The following is a 20,283-nucleotide window of genomic DNA, read 5'->3' on the forward strand; positions in this document are numbered from 1 at the left end:
TTTGCCATATTGTCCAGGCTGTCGGGGTGGCCTGGGTACGTCAGCCTATTTCATCAGACAGCTTGGATAACTAATCAGAGGAGGGGAGGACAGATCATCTGGTAGATAATCACTGTTGGCTTACTGCCAGACAAGAGCAAAGAACTTCGACATTTGCCTTATTGTGCAAACAGCAAACACTCTTTTCATTATAAATGCATTTTACATCCAAAGCCATTACCCACTGGTGGGAATTTGTTGACATGTTAATAAAGCATAGTATCTAAGAGACACTAAGATCTGGGCTTTCTTCCCTCAGAGACTGCGTTATTTGTATTCTGTAAAACTTTCAATACCAGGCTGGTCTTATAGAGCCAAAAAGTTACATGGCATTATTATTAACCCTTCGGTCTACTTCCTAGCAATTAAGATATTTAATCCCAGGCATACTGGGACAACTAGCTGGCATGCTGTTACACAGGAGATGTAGAGCAATGCAGTACTCCACCTCAACAAGTGGGTGGTATGTGTTCACTGTGCTCTCAGGAGGGGAGCACGTGGGCCTTGGCTGTGCACACCACTGAGCACCATCAGGAGCCAATCTGGCAAGCAGGAACAGGCGCTACCAAGACCTGCAGCTGGTCCCTGTGTTGGGAACTTAGATGTCTTGGTTGTGTTTTCTTCCCCAGAGCCCTGTCAAACCCAAGTGTCACCTCTAGAGCTTCCAGTGAACTCTTGCAGTGCTCTGAAAACCGAGCATTCCTGTTCCCATTCTCACTTGCCTGTTTATCCTCTACCCATTACAAGACTATCACAGAGCCGGGGAGCCCTCTCGGGCTAAGTTCCAAAAGACTTCTCTAGAGTGGACAGAATGGCAAGAGGCCTGGGAGCTATATAAACTCAGAGCTAGGGCAGAGCGAGGCTCGTCTAGTCACTTAGAAGAGAGGGTGCTTACAAATGATCCTCTCAGCCCAGAGCCCTACGCCACCCCACCAAGCCAACCTTGTCCCCTAAGGGAGGCTCAGATCTTCCTGGATGTACCAACTGTTGAGGTTCTGTTGAGGCCCTGGCCCATCAAAGCCAGGGTGGGAAAGGCTGCTGCCCTACTCACAGGCATGGTCTCCGCCCATGTGCGGACCAAAGGGAGGGAGGAGGAAAAACGACCACCAGAGCCTCCCCAAGGGCAGGGAATTGTGGACAGGCACGACACTGGGGGTTCTCACCTTTGAGCCTCTCTTGGTCACCAGAGCATACAAGGCTTTTTTATTCAAATCAAAACAGCCGCACACATCCCTGGCGGCTTCAGGACCCTGGGTCACCATGGCAGCCATCAGGTCCAGGCAGGCTCGAGCCAACCTGCACAGAACAGTAGACCCAGTATGAGGAAGAGAGGCACCACCACCAGGACCCAGTGCACTCCTGGCTTAGGACCTGCCCCCAAAACCGGGGAAAAGAAGGAAACACGATGTTCTTTTCATCCATATTTTTTAAGCACAACAAAAACTTTAAAAGGAACTAAAAAGCCAAGGAAAGATTCTAATACAAAGATGAGAAAAATTATCATTATTATTTGAGACAGAGTTTCACCATGTATGTAGCTTTGGCTGAAGGGAAACTTACTATTTAGACACTAGGCTGGTCTTGAACTCACAGAGATCTGCTTGTCTCTGCCTCTTGAGTGCTGGGATTAAGGTGTAAGCCATCATGCTCAATACTAACGATGAAAATTTTATCTCTTAAGTAACCATCAGTGACTGAGTGCCATATCTCAGTCACTGCGTTTTGGGGACAAAAAGGACCACTTCAAAGAGCTATCTCTAAAAGTGCCCTCCTGGCAGCCTTCTGCTCTGAGCTTGCCCGCATTGGTGGCTCTACAAAAGGTGATGCTCTAGACACTGGAAAGTAAGATGCTATCATCCTCTGCATACATATTGGGGAAGAAGACAGTCAACAGATGTAGACCACTGTGTCGCTGCACAGGTATCTGTCAACTTACAGGAAACTAAAGTGGGACATGGAGACAGAAAAGGCCAGTGGACTGTTATTGACCTAAGACCCCACAGGCTTTTCCTCTGCTGTGGAGAAGAATCATCTAGGCAGGACAAGCGATGTAAAGCATGTCTGAGCCCCAGGATAGTGAAGAAAGCTAGAAGGTGGCTGAGTGGAAGGGACACTTGGTGTAAGAAGTCTGCAGCAGTCCCTGCTGGTCACTGGCAAAGGAAGGGCTGAGACACAGTCCCAATAGGCAACACAAAGGCTGGTGTCTGCCACACAGGCAGGCAATGACTCACCTGTAACCAGATGCATACAGGGATTCACACAGGAGCTTCATGTGGTTGTTCAGTAGCTTCTTCACAATGTTGATACCCACCACATGGAAATGCGTAAGATCACTGGCTGTCCTCAATAATATGGCCTCAAAAACTTGAAATATTAACAGCATCTGCAAAGATGTAATTGAATACTATTGATCATTACATTCTGGACTTACAAAGTTACGAAGTCAGGCCTTCCCCAGACCCTGAACCAAATAACAGAAGGAAGCAGGTGAGAGTTTAACAGCCTCACCCACACAGCCAAGACCCAGGCTCTGAACTAGAAACAAGCAAGAGGCTGCTTAAGGTTTCACGAGATGACAGCAAAGGACAAAACTCTATTGAGACTGGAACTCACTGCTCTGAGGACACTCAGTTCTACAGCCTTCCAATGTGAGTCCTGAGATCAGCAAGCTCAGAAACAGTTCCAATTTTCCACCTCTGTGACACCGATCAACTCCACGTGCTCTGATCTGTAACAGGGCATACCGCTAAAGCAAACCGAGGGCACTCTAAGAATCCATAATGCTGGGCTGGAGAGATGGCTCAGCAGTGGAAAGCACTGGCTGCTCTTGCAGAAATCTGAGTTCAGTTCCCGGCACCCACTCGACAGCTCACAACTGTCTGCACTCTAGTTCTAGTTCTGGCCTCTGTGGCACTAAGCATGCATGTGGTACGCATGCATGCATAAAGACAGACAGACAGACAAAGCATTCATACACATAAACATAAATGAATAACCATTTTTTAAAAACTCTAACTTTGACTTAGGACATTAGTTATAAACTATTAGGCCATAGAGGCAAAGCACTGGGACAAGAGATCACTTTCTGAAGGAAGCTGGTACTGCCCAAGACATGGGTATCACACTTTGCCAAGCTCTGTGCCACACAACACTGACTTCTCTTCAATACACAGGTAAGAAAGAACGTACTTCACTCTCGGGCCGCTTCTCTCCACTGAGGAGCTGGAAAATTTCTGCACACTCCATGGAAATCTTGATGTAGCCCTCAACGACATCACACACACCTTCCTGCGGCAGCTGTTTGGCAGCAGAGACAAAGGCTTCCAAAGCTGAAATAAGAGGTAAGAGATCAACAGGACTGCAGACACATCACAGCCACTACTACACCCTTCTTTCCTTGTTCTGAGATTCCCATACCTCTACTGTACCCGAAAAGGCAGAGAACCCACTGAATGGAAGGTTCCTGTTAAGACTGCAATTCCTACAAGACTATATGAAGACAGGGCTTCTAAGAGACAAGGAAGGATGACTGAGGTCATCGGGTTGATGTCCCAATCCCTTGGGAGTGGTGTCCTAATGATAAGAAGGGGGATGCCAGAGAGATCCTCTTTGAAAAGGTGAGGTCATATGAAGCCTCCAGGCAGTGCAGGGTATTCTAGCGTGGGAACTGCTGATCTGTTACACTTGTCAGCTCTACACCCATCTTTCCATTCACTATTTACCACACCTGGGATGTGCCAGACCTGGGATGTGCTGGTAAATGAACTGTAAAATGGTCTCCACCAATGTGGTACAAGTGGAACGAGTGAGGCCAAAATGCATTCCATGGATATATACTGTGGACCTCCCATTCACTTAAACAGACATGAATTACAAACTAAAGTGAGTGCTATGAAGACAAAGGGGAAGGCTGCTGGTGAGAGGTTATAACTGTAGAATGTGATTCTGACCAAGGGCCAGGAAGGTGTCTGCAAAGTAAGGCTGCACCTGATAATCAAAGAATGAGTTGGGGGGAGGGCGAGGCAGTGCTTCCAGTCAATATGAAAAGTCCCCGGCCTGGGGAACAAAGCGAGGGTGGGTACAGTGGGCTGATATTTGGGTGCGTGGGGAGGATGGCCTGAGATAAAGACAAACAAGTAGGTAGGCTAGGTGGAGTAGACGTAATGACTTTGGTTATCAGCCTACGTGCAGCAGGATCGAACCACAAGATGCCATGAGAGGAAGGACACAGAGTGGCAGTTTTAAAAGATCACCCCATGCTGCACATGGAATGGGGTCTAGAGAATGAGCCCAAGCCTGGGCAACTCTGGCCACAGCAAATGACCATGGAGGAAGTAGAGGGCAACAGACAGACTCCAGACAACCACCAAGCCAAGGGATGGACTGGGGCACAAGGAGGGCTCCGGAAGGAGCATCTAGGTGATGAGGAACAGGGACAAAATTTAACCTTTAGCACACTCATATTCACAGTATGGCCTTTTCCATCACCAGTGAAGGGCAAACATTTTTAAGAGAACCAGACTTAAGCAGACCCTTTCTTGATCTAGAATCCTGACTCACTCATCATCACTTTGACACGGGTCCACTGAGTACCCTCTGCTAATGGAACCCCAAAGCTCCACTTCACAAGGGGAGCATAACTTCCTTCATGACTACATGAAGAAAAAAATCCCTGCCACCCACCCACAAATCCTATCTTGGTAGCATTTCTATCACAGGAAGTCAACAAGTACCAAGGGGGTGGTGGGGGGTGAGAATCTGAATTAAGAGTCAAACACAAACCTACACATTCCCACATTCATCCACTAACTTCAGCTTGTCAACCTAGCTGTCCCTTTGACACCTGTTCAGCTGGCATGGTGCTCTCTAGCTGGACCCCGAAATACAGACAAAAGCTTTTCTGTAACCAAGCTTGCTCTCTTCTTCTGCCAGAAAGGCTCTTGTCCCTGTACCTTTCTGCAACTCTTGAAAATCTACTTCCTCGGGGAAGCCTTCTTCGATCTCACAGATTAGGATCTGAGGCCCATTAGACAGAAAGCGTAGCTGGGCTCCTCTAGAAGACTTGTGACTGTGTAACTTTATGGAGCACCTGCTTTCCCAAACTGACTATCAGATCCACAATGGCAAGACCAGGGTCAGATTTGGATCCACCCATTTTATCTCTACCTAACAAATAACAGCCACTACTAAGTGGCAAATAAAAGGTGGGATGCTGGATGGTGTGCTAAAAAAGAAGGCATCATCTTCCAAGCAAACTACCAAGGATGGGCACCAAAAGTTTAAAGATAAAAACTGTAAGAAAAAATTACTTGAGAATCCTTTTTGAAACAGTCTCACTATACAGTGTTTACTGAGTCCCTTGGCTGTGAGTCAGCCCAGAGGAGTTCAGTGACACAGACAGCTTACTCTTCTTTGGGTTACCAGCAGCAGCTCCTGGAGGGACGTCACTTGTAACAAGTTCCAATTCTGTCCCTGACCTTCTACCATTTCTAACTAGTTAGGAAGTCAGGTGTACTTGGTTTGGAACTTGTTGGGTAGATCAGGCTAGCCTCGAACTCACAGAGATCCGCCTGCCTCTGCCTCCCTCTCAAGTGCTGAATTAAAGGCGTGGTAACATCAAGTCCTGTGACAGTTCATTAATTTAGTAATTTACTTAACCTGAGAGAAATATTTCATTATCTCACTTTACTACAGCGTTGATGTCGGAACAGGACAACATGCTCAACTGTAGTTTTCCTCCTAACCAATGCAGTCCTTACACGAGTGAAATTAAGCTACAGAATCTGGTCCATCTCAGTCACAAGTCGAATCCCAGTCACTGGTCAAGGACTGGTAGGTCCTTACGGACTTGTTACCCGTGACATCCCGCCATCATTAGGGTTGACAGTTGGTTAGGAGTGCCGAAGGGGAGGGACGGCAAGCTGTCTGTCTGGCTGAACCACTCTGGGCTGACTCCCGGCTAGGGGCTCGGGAAACGCTTGCAGTGTGGACGAGGACCCTTCCTTTACTTTCCTGACAATCACAATCGAGAGGTTTTGCAGGCTGTCTAGGGTCGCTGCGCCGAAGAGGAACGTGTGGCCGCACAAGCACCGACATGCAGTGTCGGGAACCCTGCAGGCTCCATCACCGGAGCCTCCGTTTCCCCGCAGCCAGAGGCGTGGCTGTCACTGCCCGGGAGCTGAGAGGGGTCCGGCTGATTGTCTCCCCCAGCCCGCCGGCCGCACTCACCAGGCCCTGGGCCCTGCGCGTCCCTCAGCTGGGTCTTGAACCGCACGCCCGTGAGCTCCTCCGCACGGGTTCGCTTGGCTGTGCCCGCGGGGGACGCCGCGCCGCCCGGGCTCTCTGAGGCCTTCCTCTTCGGGACCCCCATGGTCCAAACCCCGGGCCCCAGACAACCGCACGCTCAGAAAACCCACGCGACCGGAAGCACTGGCGGCAAGGAAGGGGCGGGACTGGGGGAAAAGGCGGAGCCTGAGTGGGTAAGCCGGTGGAAGAGGCGGTCTTCGGTGGCAATGGCGGAAAGGGCGGGGCCTGCTGGAGGTAAAATACCTGAAGGGCGGGGTCTTTGGAAGGGACTGGGCGGGGCTTAGTGCTGGGGCGGGGCCTGGAGGGAATGGGAATCACTTCTAGCTTACAACTTCTAGTCCCCACGAATCGCACACGCCTCAACACATGCCCTTAGCTGAGGCAATCTGGGGCGGATCAAAGCGCTTCTCCTGTCTCGGCTGTGCTGTTGGGGGTCCCTGAGCGCGGGAAGAACTCTCAGACCCTTCCCGTACGCCACCTCCCTGACGCCTACAAAGAGCAAAAGGCAGCACAAAGCTCAGGGTTTTTTTGTTGTTTTTCTTTTGTTTGTTTTTGTATCTCTGGGCACCTTAATGGTATCCCTTAAATTACTCCATGGGATCAACCCTTTGCCAGTTCAAGCCCCTGCGTGTAGGCCGGTGATTCGGTGATTCTCGAGAGCCTGATGTCAAGTGGATTTAATGCTGAGAAGCCCTACCTTGGGAATGCGGTCCCGGGAGATGGGCTGAGTTGGTAAATTGTCACTTCAAATAACTTCCAACCAAGCTCCCCCATACTCATGGGCTCACATGCACTCCTTCTTGTAGTGCCAAATGTGAAGGGAGATCAAAGAAATGTAGGGTGTCCGCACCTCAGGTCCCTCGCTAAGATGGAGACAGCAAAGCGTTCTCTCCCCAGTTCTGGGCTAGAGAACACTAAGTAATGCAATGTTTTGAGAGTGAAAGGGAATACAATGTGTTGTTGTTGTTGTTGTTGTTGTCAACTATTAATTCACAAGCTGCATTAAACTCTCTGGCATCATGTGGAAAAGTAAAAATGAGTAAAAACAGGTAGCTACATCTTTTTAAAAAACCAAATCTTATCAATAACTGGATATGTATTTAAAACCCCGAACAAGCCTGTTAGTTGGGCAATCTGATGGTTCCTGAAATTCTCTGTCATATTCTTCTAGTCTGAGGGGACACTGCCTTATGTTTTGGAGGCAAATATCTTTTAAGCATCTAAGAATGTGGTCTCTTGTGGCTACTATGATTTCTGAGTCCCTAACAGAAAACAAAAACAAAAACAAAAACAAAAAAACAATTGCCTTTAATTCTGAACCTATAGCCTAGAAAGACTATTGCACCTGTAGAAATCCCTTGGTCATAGGCCTATCAGAAAAATAAAGATAACTGAAGCCATGTAATAATTTTAAGAGAAGAGGATAGAGACAGATTTGTAACCAACTGTCCACATGGATCCTCCTCACTGATCAATTAACACTCATCAACAGACACCAGGACCCCCTCCCACCAGGAAGAAGTAAAAAACAGTCAAAAACCCTGAGTTCAGTATATGTGACATTGGGGGAAATTATCATCTCTCTGTACTGGTGTATGCTATAAAGAATTAGAGAGAGGGGCTGATAAGATGACCTCCATTCAACCCCAGAACCCACATGGTGCAAGGAGAGACCCTCCCCGACAAGTTGTATTCTAGCCTCTGTATGCATGCTGTGGCAAGTGCAACACACACACACACACACACACACACACACACACACACACTAAATATTTTTGAAACCACAAGAATTAGAGAGACTGAGGAACTTAACAGTATACCCAGCAGGCTAGCTCCAATTACGTGGAAGCTGGCTATGTCTGACTAGCCTTAGCTAAAGAAGTACTCAATGGCAGGTAATGACTCAAAATTATGGATGGATGTTAAAACTGGCTCAGAGCAAGTCTCTAAATCACCAATGCCAGGTCTTTGTTACCTTGTCCAATGCCAAGCTCACCAGCCAATAGTGAGTTAGCTTTCCATGAAAAGCCCTGCCATTCCATCCCTGTGCTGATTCCTTTCCTTGTGACAGTGACTAAATACCTGGCAGAAACGAGGGAGGAGGATTTCTTTTGGCTAAGAGCTTCAAAGAATGTTAGTCCATTATGGGAGGGAGGGCTCAGTGTCTGGGGCGGCTCACCCGTGGAGGTGGGGGCTTGCTACACAACTTTTTCATACATTGGAAGATCAGGAGACAGAAAGCATGGGCCACACCCAGTAGATATCAAGGCCTGCTCCCAGCAACTCACTTCTGCTAGCTAGGCTACAATCTCAAAGGTTCTCCCTAAATAGAGCAAGCAGCTGGGGACCAAACGCTGAAATACATATAGAGGGTGTATTTCATACTCAAAGAGTAACAGTTTGCAAGCTTGCTGTGGTTCGTTGGAGGCTGAGCATCACTGTTCTAGGACATTCCAGGTTGGTATCCTTTTTTTAGAGCCTTTGAAACTTCAGCCTGACCATTAGCGGCTCAAACTTCTCTTCACTCAGGCTCTTGTCCATTTTTTGCTCTATCTTTTACCATCCTCTGGTTTCTTGTTTGTTTGTTTCTTGTTTGTTTATTTTGGGGGAGCTTTTTGTCTTTATTACCTATTGGTGACACAAACTATTCTTTGCTAATGTGCACTAAACATAATGGCCAAGTCCAATGTTCATTTCTATTGCCTAGAACACATAGAGGGCCAATAAATTCAATAAGTATCTATACAGATATAAATATGAATGAATGCATGAATCTGACTTTTTTTTTTAAAAATCTTGGTTTAAATTCAAGTTCTGGTAAAAGGAGATGCTCAATCAGAATCCATATCAAGTTTATACTAAACTATGTTTATCACAGATACAGGATGTGAGGATTAGAGCATCATCATCCATGGGAGGATATTTTCACAGTATCATCACTATTGTTACTGTCTTGAAGTGCAGGGACTCAAACCTAGAGGCTCAAGCATGTTAGGCCAGCCTTTTCCTAACAGATCTATGTCCACAGCCCTGAGGTGAATTTCTCAATAGTTTGAACTGTATTCTTTCACCTTGATAAATATATCTCATTGTCAGAGTTAAATTCTAGAAATCAGAGGTGTGGAATTCCTTTCTCCGTTCTGATTCAAGTTCTGATCTCTTCAGTTGATATGTGTTGACATGTATTTTAATGAAATAGCTACTGAAATCGAGACAGTTTAATCCCCTGCATGATGGGCAAAGAGAACTCTCTATGTTATTTCAAAGACAGCGTCCATGAACGATAGTGAAGAACACAATATACTTGGGCCAGAAAGGGAAGCTAGTATTTGGATCCTCACTTCCAGTCCACCAACAAAAGGCCATGGCATTGCTGTTTTTTTTTTGTTTGTTTGTTTGTTTGTTTTTTGTTTTGTTTTTTTGGTTTTTCAAGACAGGGTTTCTCTGTGTAGCTTTGTGCCTTTCCTGGAATTCACTTGGTAGCCCAGGCTGGCCTCAAACTCATAGAGATCTGCCTCCCGAGTGCTGAGATTAAAGGCATGCATTGCTTTTTATAATCAACCATAACAGATTTGAGGAACTATAACGCAGCCCACTTACCCCACTCAAGGGTCACTAAGGATGTAACACATCTGATAAATTCAGTGAAAATAAACAGTTTCTAACAAGAATCTGAATAACCAGGAATCCAAGCTGAGAAGCTAAGGGTCACATGGCATAATAATGAATTATTTGAGCAATGACTACATTGTGGTCATAAACTCCAGCTTATTTCATCATAGATATCTTATTGAAATGATAGTCAAAGAAGAGAAAAGGCAGAAACATCGATTGGTCGATTTTTTTCCTTCTCTGGGAAGAAAAATTGAGGGAGAATAGAAAATATTCCTGTTATTCAATGTCTTCTTGGACTCCCGGTTCGTGTTTGTTTTCTGTTGCTGAGCAAAAGCAACAGAGGAAGAAGGGTTTGTGTGGCTTCCATTTCCAGGTCACAGTCCATCACTGAAGGAGGTAAAAGCCAAGAACTCACAGGAGAACACGAAGCAGAAACCGTGGAGGGGTGCTGTTGGCTGGTCCCATCACAGGCTCCTGCTTACTTTGCCTCCTTATATAGCTCGGGACCACCTTCCTGGAGATGGTGCCCCCCACAGTGGGCTGCACCATCCTCCACCAATCAACAGTGAGACAGTTCCCCAAAGACCTTCCAGGGGCCGATCTGATCCAGGCAGTTTCTGGATTGAGATTTTTCTTCAGGTGACTCTACAGTGGGCTGCACCATCCTACATCAATTAACAGTAAGACAATTGACCTTCCAGGGGCCAATCTGATCCAGGCAGTTTCTGGATTGAGATGCTTTTCTCAGGTGACTCTACGCTGTGTCAAGTTGACAGTTACAGCTTACTCGGCCACTGCTAACCCACCCAACTCTGCCCACAGACACATAGCGTCTTCCTGACACCCCATCCTCTGTAGACACAGCTTTCCCAGATCTGATCACCCTGGGGAATGTCTGTCCTTGAACTTACTCCTATTTCCTCCTTCCTCCCAATGCAGGCTCATCATTTCTTCCCTCCTCCAAAACTCCTTGCCTTACCAAAGTTCCCTGGGCTAACCATCAGAAAATACGGACATTTGATATGTTTACCATCAGATATTGGAGAACAATTGGATTTTGAAGTTGTCTTTCCATGATTATTTTTATACTTCAAAAGAACATTTGAAGTGCGCTAACCAGTGAGTTTGGAGTGTTTAGTCACTATGTCATTAAGGAGGGCATAGGTGAGAATGAAGAGCCAGGCCACAGGCAAAAAAGAAGAAGAACTTCAGAACATTGACATCGATCTGCTTGAGTTCTGGCCACATGTTACATTTTACAATCTTGAGACATGCACATTTTCAAAGATGGACTTTCAAATCCACTCAGAAAGTACATAAGTATCCCACTAAAATCCTTGTTGCTGAGGGCTACATCCTTAGTCAGCTCATATTATGTTGAGGGCCATTGCCTTAGACTGGGATGTTCAGAAATGCTAGGTCATTGAGTTCATGGCCAGAATCTTTGAAGGCCAAAACATAGCAAAAAGCTACAGTAACTTTAGAAATTAAAATCTCAACTGATAAATTCCACCGCTGTTGTATAAACTGTGCTGGCATCTTAATTATTAGACAGAAATCTTAAAAATATGAGAAACATAAATAACGATGTTTTAAAATTAATAGACTCTAAGAGAATTTGTTTACCCATAAGGAATACATGTTGTTTTTATGACAAGGAATGCTCATAAAAGCTGACGACTTTAGGCCACAGAGGAGGCATTATAAATTCTGGAATAGCCACAACAGTGAGAGGCCATGTTCTCTGACCATCACCCAGTAAAAGTAGGTCTTGACATCAAGAGGTTTTCTCATTGCACGAGGGATACAACTTCTACTAAGTCATCTTTGGAAAGTATATAAACTAAGTTGGGAGAATTGGAATGCAACACATGGAACCCTAGGGAGCGACCTCTGCTGGGCACATGTGTGTACAGGAATGCTTTCTGCTTTAAAATCCACCTCTCAGAAGGCAGGGAAGAGGGAAGTGAGCACACTGGTGATGAAGTGTTCAATCCCAAGAGTGGGGAAATGATAAATGGAAATGAGAAGTAAAAGGAATAAACGAGCTGGGAAACAAACATCTTAAAAATACCCCAAACTTGCAGGGAAGCTGGTTGTGTCTCTTTTCATAATAATACTAACCTATGACAACATTAATTAGGAGAATAAAATGAAAGATTACAAAAACTACAGTAGTAGAGGAGGAAATAGGCACACAACATAGGTATTTTAAAAATATTAATACATTTTTATTGGTATGGATGTTCTGCCTGTGTGTATGTCTGTGCAACATGAGCAAGCTTGGTCCCTGCAGAAGCTAGAGGAAACATCAGATCCCCTGGAACTAGGGTTATCTATGGTTGTGAGACATTATGTGGGTGCTGGGAACTGAACCCTGGTCCTCTGCAAGAGCAGCCAATGCTTCAGAGTATTTAAAACCACTGAGCCATCTCTCCAAATCCAATAATACAGGCCTTAAAATTATAAATACTCAAAAAATGTAAAGCTAAAAGAAACGCACAAGCTGGTAGAAAAGATAAGAGTCCCAAAGCTGGCACAAAAACAAATGAGAACAATTGGAAACATAAGCAGTCGTTAAAATTATACAATAAACCTTTCCCATGATACTGATGACTTTTCCAAGTTCTGACCATTTGTAATGGCACCCACAATCCCTGGTTCCCTTCTGCTTTTTCCACAAAAGCAGACAAGAAAGGAAGAATCTCAACACATTTTATGAGGCTGACATAACCCTAGGTCCAAACCAAAGGGATGGGATGTAGCTCAACTGTAGAGCATGTGTACAAGTGTTAGGACCTGAGTTTAATTCCCAGCACTGAAAAAAAAAAAAAAAGCTACAAAACCAGTGAAGGCAGATTGCCTGGAGAGAAAATTCAGCAATAGTCTTACCCAGCTGTGAACCCCATGAACTGCCTCAGTGACCAGCATGGCATGTGCCCATGGGTGCAATGGCACATGTATTATGAGGGTAACCAATCACTGTCTGACCAGATTTAAGGCCTGCTGTGCAGAAGGAAACTCATGCCTTGTACTAGAACTTGATTAGAGTCTAGTTAAGAACTCAAGGCTGGAGAACTCTCTTAGACCCCAGGGGTGAACATATCATTTTGCTTAATAGATGTAGTGTCGAAATACCTCTAAATTTCTATCTCTGTACCCACAGGTTAGTACTGCTCTCAGACCTTATCAGAGAAGCTTCTTTGTGCAGTGGGCAATAGGTAGTGCAGAAACTCACACTTAATTAAAGTGCAGAGAAAAGCTATCTATGGCATGCTCCGCTGTCAATGGGATAACTACATCACATTCCCCTAAGAGACTATGAAGGAAGAAGGGCAGAGGAGATTGCAGGAGTCAGAGGTTGGGGAGGACCAAAGTGAAAATTTGGGGGAGGACCTTCTGCACTCATGAACTCCCAGCAGCCTGGTTACCTGCCCAAGAGCAAGTCAGTTAACATTTCAGCGTGGAGTTGTGTTTCATGACACACACACCCCTACACACATATGAGAAATTATTGACATTTGATGATGGCTGCTTGGGAGAAGGAAAGTTTTTGTTAAGGGTGTGGCCCTTGGTAGATCAGCCATCTTCATATGGGCAGTACAGATTGAACTTAGTGAGTTACTTAAAGAGGAAGAGAGGGGGCAGGGTAGGGTGTATGCTTTAATCCCAACACTTGGAATGCAGAGGCAAGCAGAAATCTGTGAGTTAGAGGAATTCAGGTCTATGTAGTGAGTTCTATGCTCGCTGAGTTTACATGGTGAGACCCTATCTAAAAGCAAATAAACAAAACACCAGAGGACATGAAGTCAAGAGGAGTTACAGGGCATGGGTGGATCTAGGGGGAGTCAGGAAGAGGGGGCGTAAATTATCAAGATACATTGTATGCATATAAGAAATGCTCAAAGAATTGATCAAAACATTATACACATTAAAAAAAAAACAGCTAAAGGAAATTCAAAGTAGGAAAATGATGTTCTTACTTCAATTATGGACATAGATTTATATAAATAAAACATTAGCTAACTGAGTCCAATACTGCACTTTAGAAACGGGAGAACAATATAATATCTTGTTTATATAATTTACCACATTAATGGATTAAAGAAAAACAACTATCTTGAGAGGCAATAAAAATGAACATTCAGAAAACTATCTATGATTGTTTTCAAAGTTCACATAGAACTTGGGGCCAAAGGAACGTCCTTAGTTTGAATATGGTTGCATATCCTCAAACATATACCAATCATCGTGAATGGAAACATTTTGAATTATGTTAGAGAAAAATAGGAAAGATAGAGCTCTTCACTGTCTATACTATTGTCTATTATGTATATGTGGAGGTATACACATGCCATGGCTTAGGTGTGGAAGCCAGAGGACAACTTGTAGGAATCATTGTTCAGGTATAAAGGATATGTGGTAAGTTTCACATAATGACCATATACAAACAAATAAGTTTAGGCGTGAAACCATCACCCCCACCAAGGTATCAGACATACCCAGTTTCCTCATGCCCCTGGATGGTGTTTAGAGCTGTGAGAATTTTAGGGACTGTCCTGCATAACCTCAACTTTATAACAAATTCCCATTTCTTTCTCTGCCTGTGAGACAATCTCACTAAACAGCTCATCCTTGCCTGAAACCCAGTATGTCCATAGGCTGACATCAAATTCATGGCAATTCTCCTGCCTCAGCTCCTGAGTGCTAGGGTTGCTAGTATATGCCATTACATCCAGGCATGAACTTATTTTTGGTTTTGTGAGCTTTACTTTTTAAATACTGCATGCAAATATAATAGCAATACTGTGTCTGTCCTTATGTGACTTGCTCATTACACTTAGCAACAGGAATTGAAATCAGGATCATGAAGTAATATCTGTACTCTTGGGTTTATGATAATAACATCATTGACAATAATTGGCTTGCAGAAGTCAATGACCAGATGACTGTATAAAGACAACATAGTATGATAGACACATTCAGTGGAATATCACTCAGTCTTTTAGAAGAAGGAAACCGCCAGGGGGCAGTGGCGCACGACTTTAATCCTAGCACGCGGGAGGCAGAGGCAGGCGGAACTCTGTGAGTTCAAGGCCAGCCTGGTCTACAGAGCGAGATTCAGGACAGGCACCAAAACTACACAGAGAAACCCTGTCTCAAACACACACACACACACACACACACACACACACACACAGAGAGAGAGAGAGAGAGAGAGAGAGAGAGAGAGAGAGAGAGAGAGAGAGAGAGAAACCTTTCCAGATTTGAGACAGAGAAGACTCTGGAGAACATTGCAGGTGTTGGACAGATGATAAAGACAGCACCCAAAACCCACTGGATGAAGTTGATGTAGGATTCTGCAAAATGCAGTCATAAATTCCTCCCACCAGGGCAGCGTACGTCTTTGCATTTTAACCTTGAAGTTCTTCCTCTTGGGATGTGGCCACATCTCTTCACTTGTAGGGAAGCAGCCTGGACTTGTGGGTCTCCAGGAGTACCTCAGCACCAGCCCCGACACTGCTAGCGTCTCTTTTGGCTTGTCTCAACGCTTCTGGCTTGTCTATTTAAATCCCTATGATCCTGTGTGTTCACATCGTTTTCTGTATTTACTTTGGTCTTTACTGTTCTTCTTCCTTTCTGTGCACCGATATTTTAACAGCATCAAGTTTTGTCTTGTTATACTGAAGAAAGCCTGGACTTCTAAATCCAACTGTAATTGTGTTTGCACATGGTGTTTGGGGGAAGGTGTAGGAAGATTGATAGAACCGGCCGGCAGGTCACTAGGAGTGCTCTGCAGATAGAGAACATGGATCAGGGTGACTGGGATGAACAGACCAACAGACACCATAAGTTGGTTAGGGAGAAGGGCCAAGGCAACCCAGGCGGAAAGAGGGTTAGTTGTCACAAAACATTGAGAGGTACATGATCAGAGTGGGGCAGCTTTCCAAAGGCCAGTTTATACATCACTGTAACAAAATCCTATAAAGAGGTTTACTTAACTGTTCAGAGACTGACCGTCCAAGCCGCATGGCGCAGATTCTCGCAGGCTCCTAGCCTGCAGCACACCATCCAGGTAGCCCCATGCTAGGGGTGCATGTAAGGTGAGAGCTCACATGTTGAGACTGGTTGGTGAGACCATCAGCCCCGGAAAGGCTCACTCAGCATCCGCAGGACTAGACAAGGTCTTGGTAACATTTGAATGATTGCGATTTCTAGTTCCCAAACTGAGCACCACAGGGTCCAGAACCCAGGGAGAAACACAAAGGCTGTCTTGAAATGTCAGTACATATCAAAAGAGACAGACTTGGCAGCTCTTGGTGGCTCTTTGCCCACCCCCCCCCCCCCACACACACACACTGCTAGTTCAAGCTGGCTGTTTCAACACCTGGCACTACTTTCTTTTCATCCAGATCACAGCTCATCAATCTGGGTTTCTGTGGGGATGGTGATTGAAAAGGGAGGAGGGAGCAGACAGAAGTCGACACAGGACAGGAAATGCTGCCCCCATAGGACATCCACTGTGACACACCTCACAGGCGCACACACCCCATTAGTAAATAACTGCGGTTATTTATGAATACAATAAAAATATTTCTCCTTTCAACTTATTATACGGTAAATTTTTTCAAACTGATACTTAGTGATTATAACACAAATACACACTGAGCTCTTTGGATCTGTTTAATAAACACAAAAAGTTCAGTTTGGTGTTGGGTGTCTGTGTGTTTGACTAGGACCACCATGAAGAATTATCAAGACACAAAGCACATTGGGAACTGGAGAAATTTGAAACCTTCTGCTCTGTGCCCTTAACCAACCAGAGATGACTTTTGTTTGATTCTGAATTGTCTTTGTTGGGTTCTGATTGACCTTGATCTGAGTTTCCATTGATTTCTATCTTCCATTGAAAACAATCACTTGTAATTTAAATTTTTCGGTACACCCAGTTTCGTAGCAGGATTAGTTGCAAATGATCAAAATGTAGAAACAACCCAATTTGCCAGTGAGGGATGAATGGTGGCATGGTGTGGTAGTGTTGTGACCGAGTCCAGAGACCCCAAACAAGACCTCCACAGAACCGATATCCGATGCAAAACACACAGGGGTTTATTGATAACAAGCAAGCCTGGGCTTGGTTGTGTCCAACACTCACACAGCGGGTGGAGGAGGATGGCCCCGAGCTCTCAGGGTGAGGGGTTTTTTAAGGGAAAAGCCACAAGCAGGGTGGTACAAGCCTTTGTGTCATATGATTAGGTGAGGGTGTGTAACCTTTGAATTTACTGGTTGGGGGTTACAGCTATCATTTTGGGGCAGGCCTGAACAAGTCCCAGGCTTTGTCCTTGAGCTGCCATGGGGGCTGGCTGGCCTCGAATGTTCACGTTGACCCATGCACGTAGCTCTAAGTTGGTGAGGGGTCCCAGACAGTAAACACCTGGCTGAACCTTGAGCAGACAGAGTCCATGCAGAAAGGGAGCTACTCAAGGACTGTGTCTCTTGTTCACGGCCCTCCCAGAAACTGCTTGCTCATCTCAGGAAACTGAACTTGAGGCCTGCTCTCTGAGAGAAGACTGACAGCCTGTTATGGCATCTGCTTGGTCCTTTCAGTGGCAGATCCACAGGCTGTTTCTCAGACTATGTGTATAATGGCTGTTTCCCACCTTAAAGATGAAGGAAATTCTGACGTACAATACAGAATGGATAGCTCTGTAGGACTCGGTGGGACAACCATTTAAATGAGGTCCATAAAGCATTATCTCAAATTTGTAGTGACGGAAAGTATTTACCAGGGAATGGGAACAGAGGAGTGTGGAGCTATCATTTAGTCACTTCTTACGGGTTGAGTGTAAATGTCCCCCACCGGCTCATGTGTTTGGGCATTCGGTCCCCAGCTTGGTGGTGCTATTTTGGGATGTTACGGAACCTTTTGGATACGGGGTCTTCCTAGCAGAAAGTGGGCCAGGACTTGAGAGTTATAGGCAGGCTCAGATGCCTGCTAAACTCTCTGCTTGCTGATCCCCAAAGATGCGGGCAAGCTGCTAGCCCTGAGCCCTTGTCAGGACAGACTGCACCATGGATAGTGCTATGCCTTCTCCTCCATGAAACTGTGTAAGACAAAGCCTCTTCCCTACATCGATGGGTTCTCGTCAGATGTCTGGTCCCCAGGAGGAGAAAGGGACACAACAGACACTATAGATTTGGGGCGATGAAGGGCTGTGGAGGTGGACAGTAGCTCGGACGCTCAGTGTGGACGACCTTGGTGAGGCATGCATGTCAAAGACATAGGATGGGTAATTTTACGTTGTATAGTTTGCCATAGTGTATGTTTTTAAACTCATGGGCCACTGTAAACATTGGTAAGACAGGGATTGAGCTTCCCACCTACAGAGAGCCCCACTTGTGGTTCACTGCAGCGTTCACTTCCCTGCTGAGTGTGCAGGACCTCCAAAGCCAGGCATCTCCATACGATGCATCCCACCTGGACACCAGGCCTGGGCCTCCCAGCCTCTCCTTCACCTTTTCCAGACCTTTGCTGAAGTCTTTTACTGCTGCTCACCAGGAGCAAACCCACTGGATTGGCATGTGCAGTGTGTGATTACCTTTATTCTCTTTTTATTTTTATTTTTTTAAGAACCAGTCACTGACTGCAGCAATCTGAAGCGACCCAGCGGTTCTACCCGCCCCGCCCCACTCGAGACACCATGGTGGCGAACTGGTGGCACGCTGGACTCAGCTACATCCGGTTCTCCCAGATCTGGGCGAAAGCAGTGAGGGATGCCCTGAAGACCGAGTTCAAAGCAGACTTTGAGAAGACTTCCCGCAGCAGCATAAAGATCATGAAAGTGAAGAAGGAGTAGCCGGCCCTGACTGAAACATGAACTGCCGAATCGCCAAGGTGAAGACATGTGGGTACCTGTTACAGCAGGTTGAAATCAACCTCACCTCCTGGGGACAAAACTACCCTTGTTGATAAATTGACTAGGCCAATAAATTGGCATGGTTTACTCTCAAAAAAAAAAAAAAAAAGAAAGAAAGAAAGAAAGAGAACCAGTCACTGCCTTGTTAATGTGGTCATGCTTGTGGACTGTCATCAGTAGCACCATGCATCTTGATCACCCCTAAGAAGGAATGAAATCCTGACTTGCCTTCTAACGGGGATGAACAGAGAAATGAGGTGATCAAGAACAGGAAAACTCTGTATGATTCTGTTTACATGAGGCTGCTAGGGTTGTTAAATACATAGCCACAGAGTGGGGTGGTGATCGCCTCCTCAGGCTAGCAGAAGGGAGAGGAAAGTCACTGTTCTGTGGGCTGGAGTTCCATCCTCCATGATGAACAGAGCTCTGGAGATGGATGGTGGTGATGGTTTGACATGGTGGTATGGTTAAGGTCACTAAACCGACATTAGAAATATCCATGGTGGCCAGAGGGATGACTAGGCAATTGAGAGTACATACAGCTCTTGCAGATGACCAGAGTCAATTCTCAATGTAAGCTATCAGTTGGCTCACAACCGCCTGTAACTCCAGTTCCAGGGAGATCTGACACCTCTATCCTCTACAGGCACTGGCTCTCACAGGTACATACCCACACATGAATACACACAAGTTGTAGAAAGTGTGTGTTTTTGTTAATTCTTGCATATGCTATCCATTGGTTTATACGTGAATCATATCTTCTTGGTAAAAGAATACCCGAGGAAGCTTTTGAGGGTTCATGGAGTATGGTGAACAGTTTGACTCTAATTCACAGGACTCTCTAGGTGTGATCATTCTCAGGTATTCAGGTGGTGAAGTCTATGTCTGGGGGAGAGCAGGACTTGGTTCTGGAAGAAGCAGACACCCAACTCCCTTCTCGGCCAAAAGGTAGAAAGTGTCAGGATCCAAGGGAAGCCCTGAGGCTGCTGAAAGAGACTCTGTAAAGGTAGGTGTGCTGCTTGCAGGGCCCTCAAAGGTTCATATGTTTCAATGCTTGGTCTGTATTGGTGGAACTGTTTAAGAAGGATTAGGAGGTGTGCCCTTGTTGGAGGAGGTATGTCACTGGGGGCGGGCTTTGAGGTTTTAAAAGTTCACCTAGGCCCAGTCCTGCCCTCTCTCTTCCTCAAACATGTGGATCAGATGTGAGCTCTCAGTACTGCCCCTGCAATGTCTGCCTGCCTGCTGCCACACTTCCCACCATAATGATCATGGGCTCACCCTCTGAAACTGTAAGCAAGCCCTCAATTAAATGCTTTCTTTTATAAATTGCCTTGGTCATGGTGTTTCTTCACAACAACAGAACAGTAATTAAGACACTGGGCCAACTTGATTCCTATCTAGGCTT

At 45.6% G+C, this 20,283-nt stretch overlaps 2 protein-coding genes across 2 annotated transcripts in view; one reads left to right on the forward strand and one right to left on the reverse strand.

Moving 5' to 3' along the window:
* Urb1 (URB1 ribosome biogenesis homolog) overlaps positions 1-6,505 on the reverse strand; it is a 59,006-nt gene extending 52,501 nt beyond the window's left edge. The window contains exons 1-4 of the mRNA XM_036203290.1: positions 6,268-6,505; positions 3,229-3,368; positions 2,271-2,422; positions 1,203-1,335 (exon numbers count right to left, since the gene is read on the reverse strand). Coding sequence (XP_036059183.1) covers positions 1,203-1,335; positions 2,271-2,422; positions 3,229-3,368; positions 6,268-6,409 — 567 coding nt within the window. The 5' untranslated portion in view covers positions 6,410-6,505. The remainder of the gene's footprint in view (positions 1-1,202; positions 1,336-2,270; positions 2,423-3,228; positions 3,369-6,267) is intronic.
* Positions 6,500-19,972, forward strand: LOC118593772 (ATP synthase subunit epsilon, mitochondrial-like). The gene is made up of 2 exons (XM_036203292.1): positions 6,500-6,579; positions 18,593-19,972. Exon 2 carries the CDS (start codon positions 18,663-18,665, stop codon positions 18,816-18,818), a length of 156 nt encoding a protein of 51 aa, XP_036059185.1. The 5' UTR covers positions 6,500-6,579; positions 18,593-18,662; the 3' UTR covers positions 18,819-19,972.
* Positions 19,973-20,283: the final 311 nt, after the last annotated feature.

The sequence above is a fragment of the Onychomys torridus genome, chromosome 12, assembly GCF_903995425.1.
Source record: "Onychomys torridus chromosome 12, mOncTor1.1, whole genome shotgun sequence".
Classification (NCBI taxonomy): Eukaryota; Metazoa; Chordata; class Mammalia; order Rodentia; family Cricetidae; genus Onychomys; species Onychomys torridus.

Excerpts from the sequence above, each read along its gene's own strand:
- LOC118593772 (XM_036203292.1), top strand. The coding sequence starts at position 18,663 with ATGGTGGCGAACTGGTGGCACGCTGGACTCAGCTACATCCGGTTCTCC.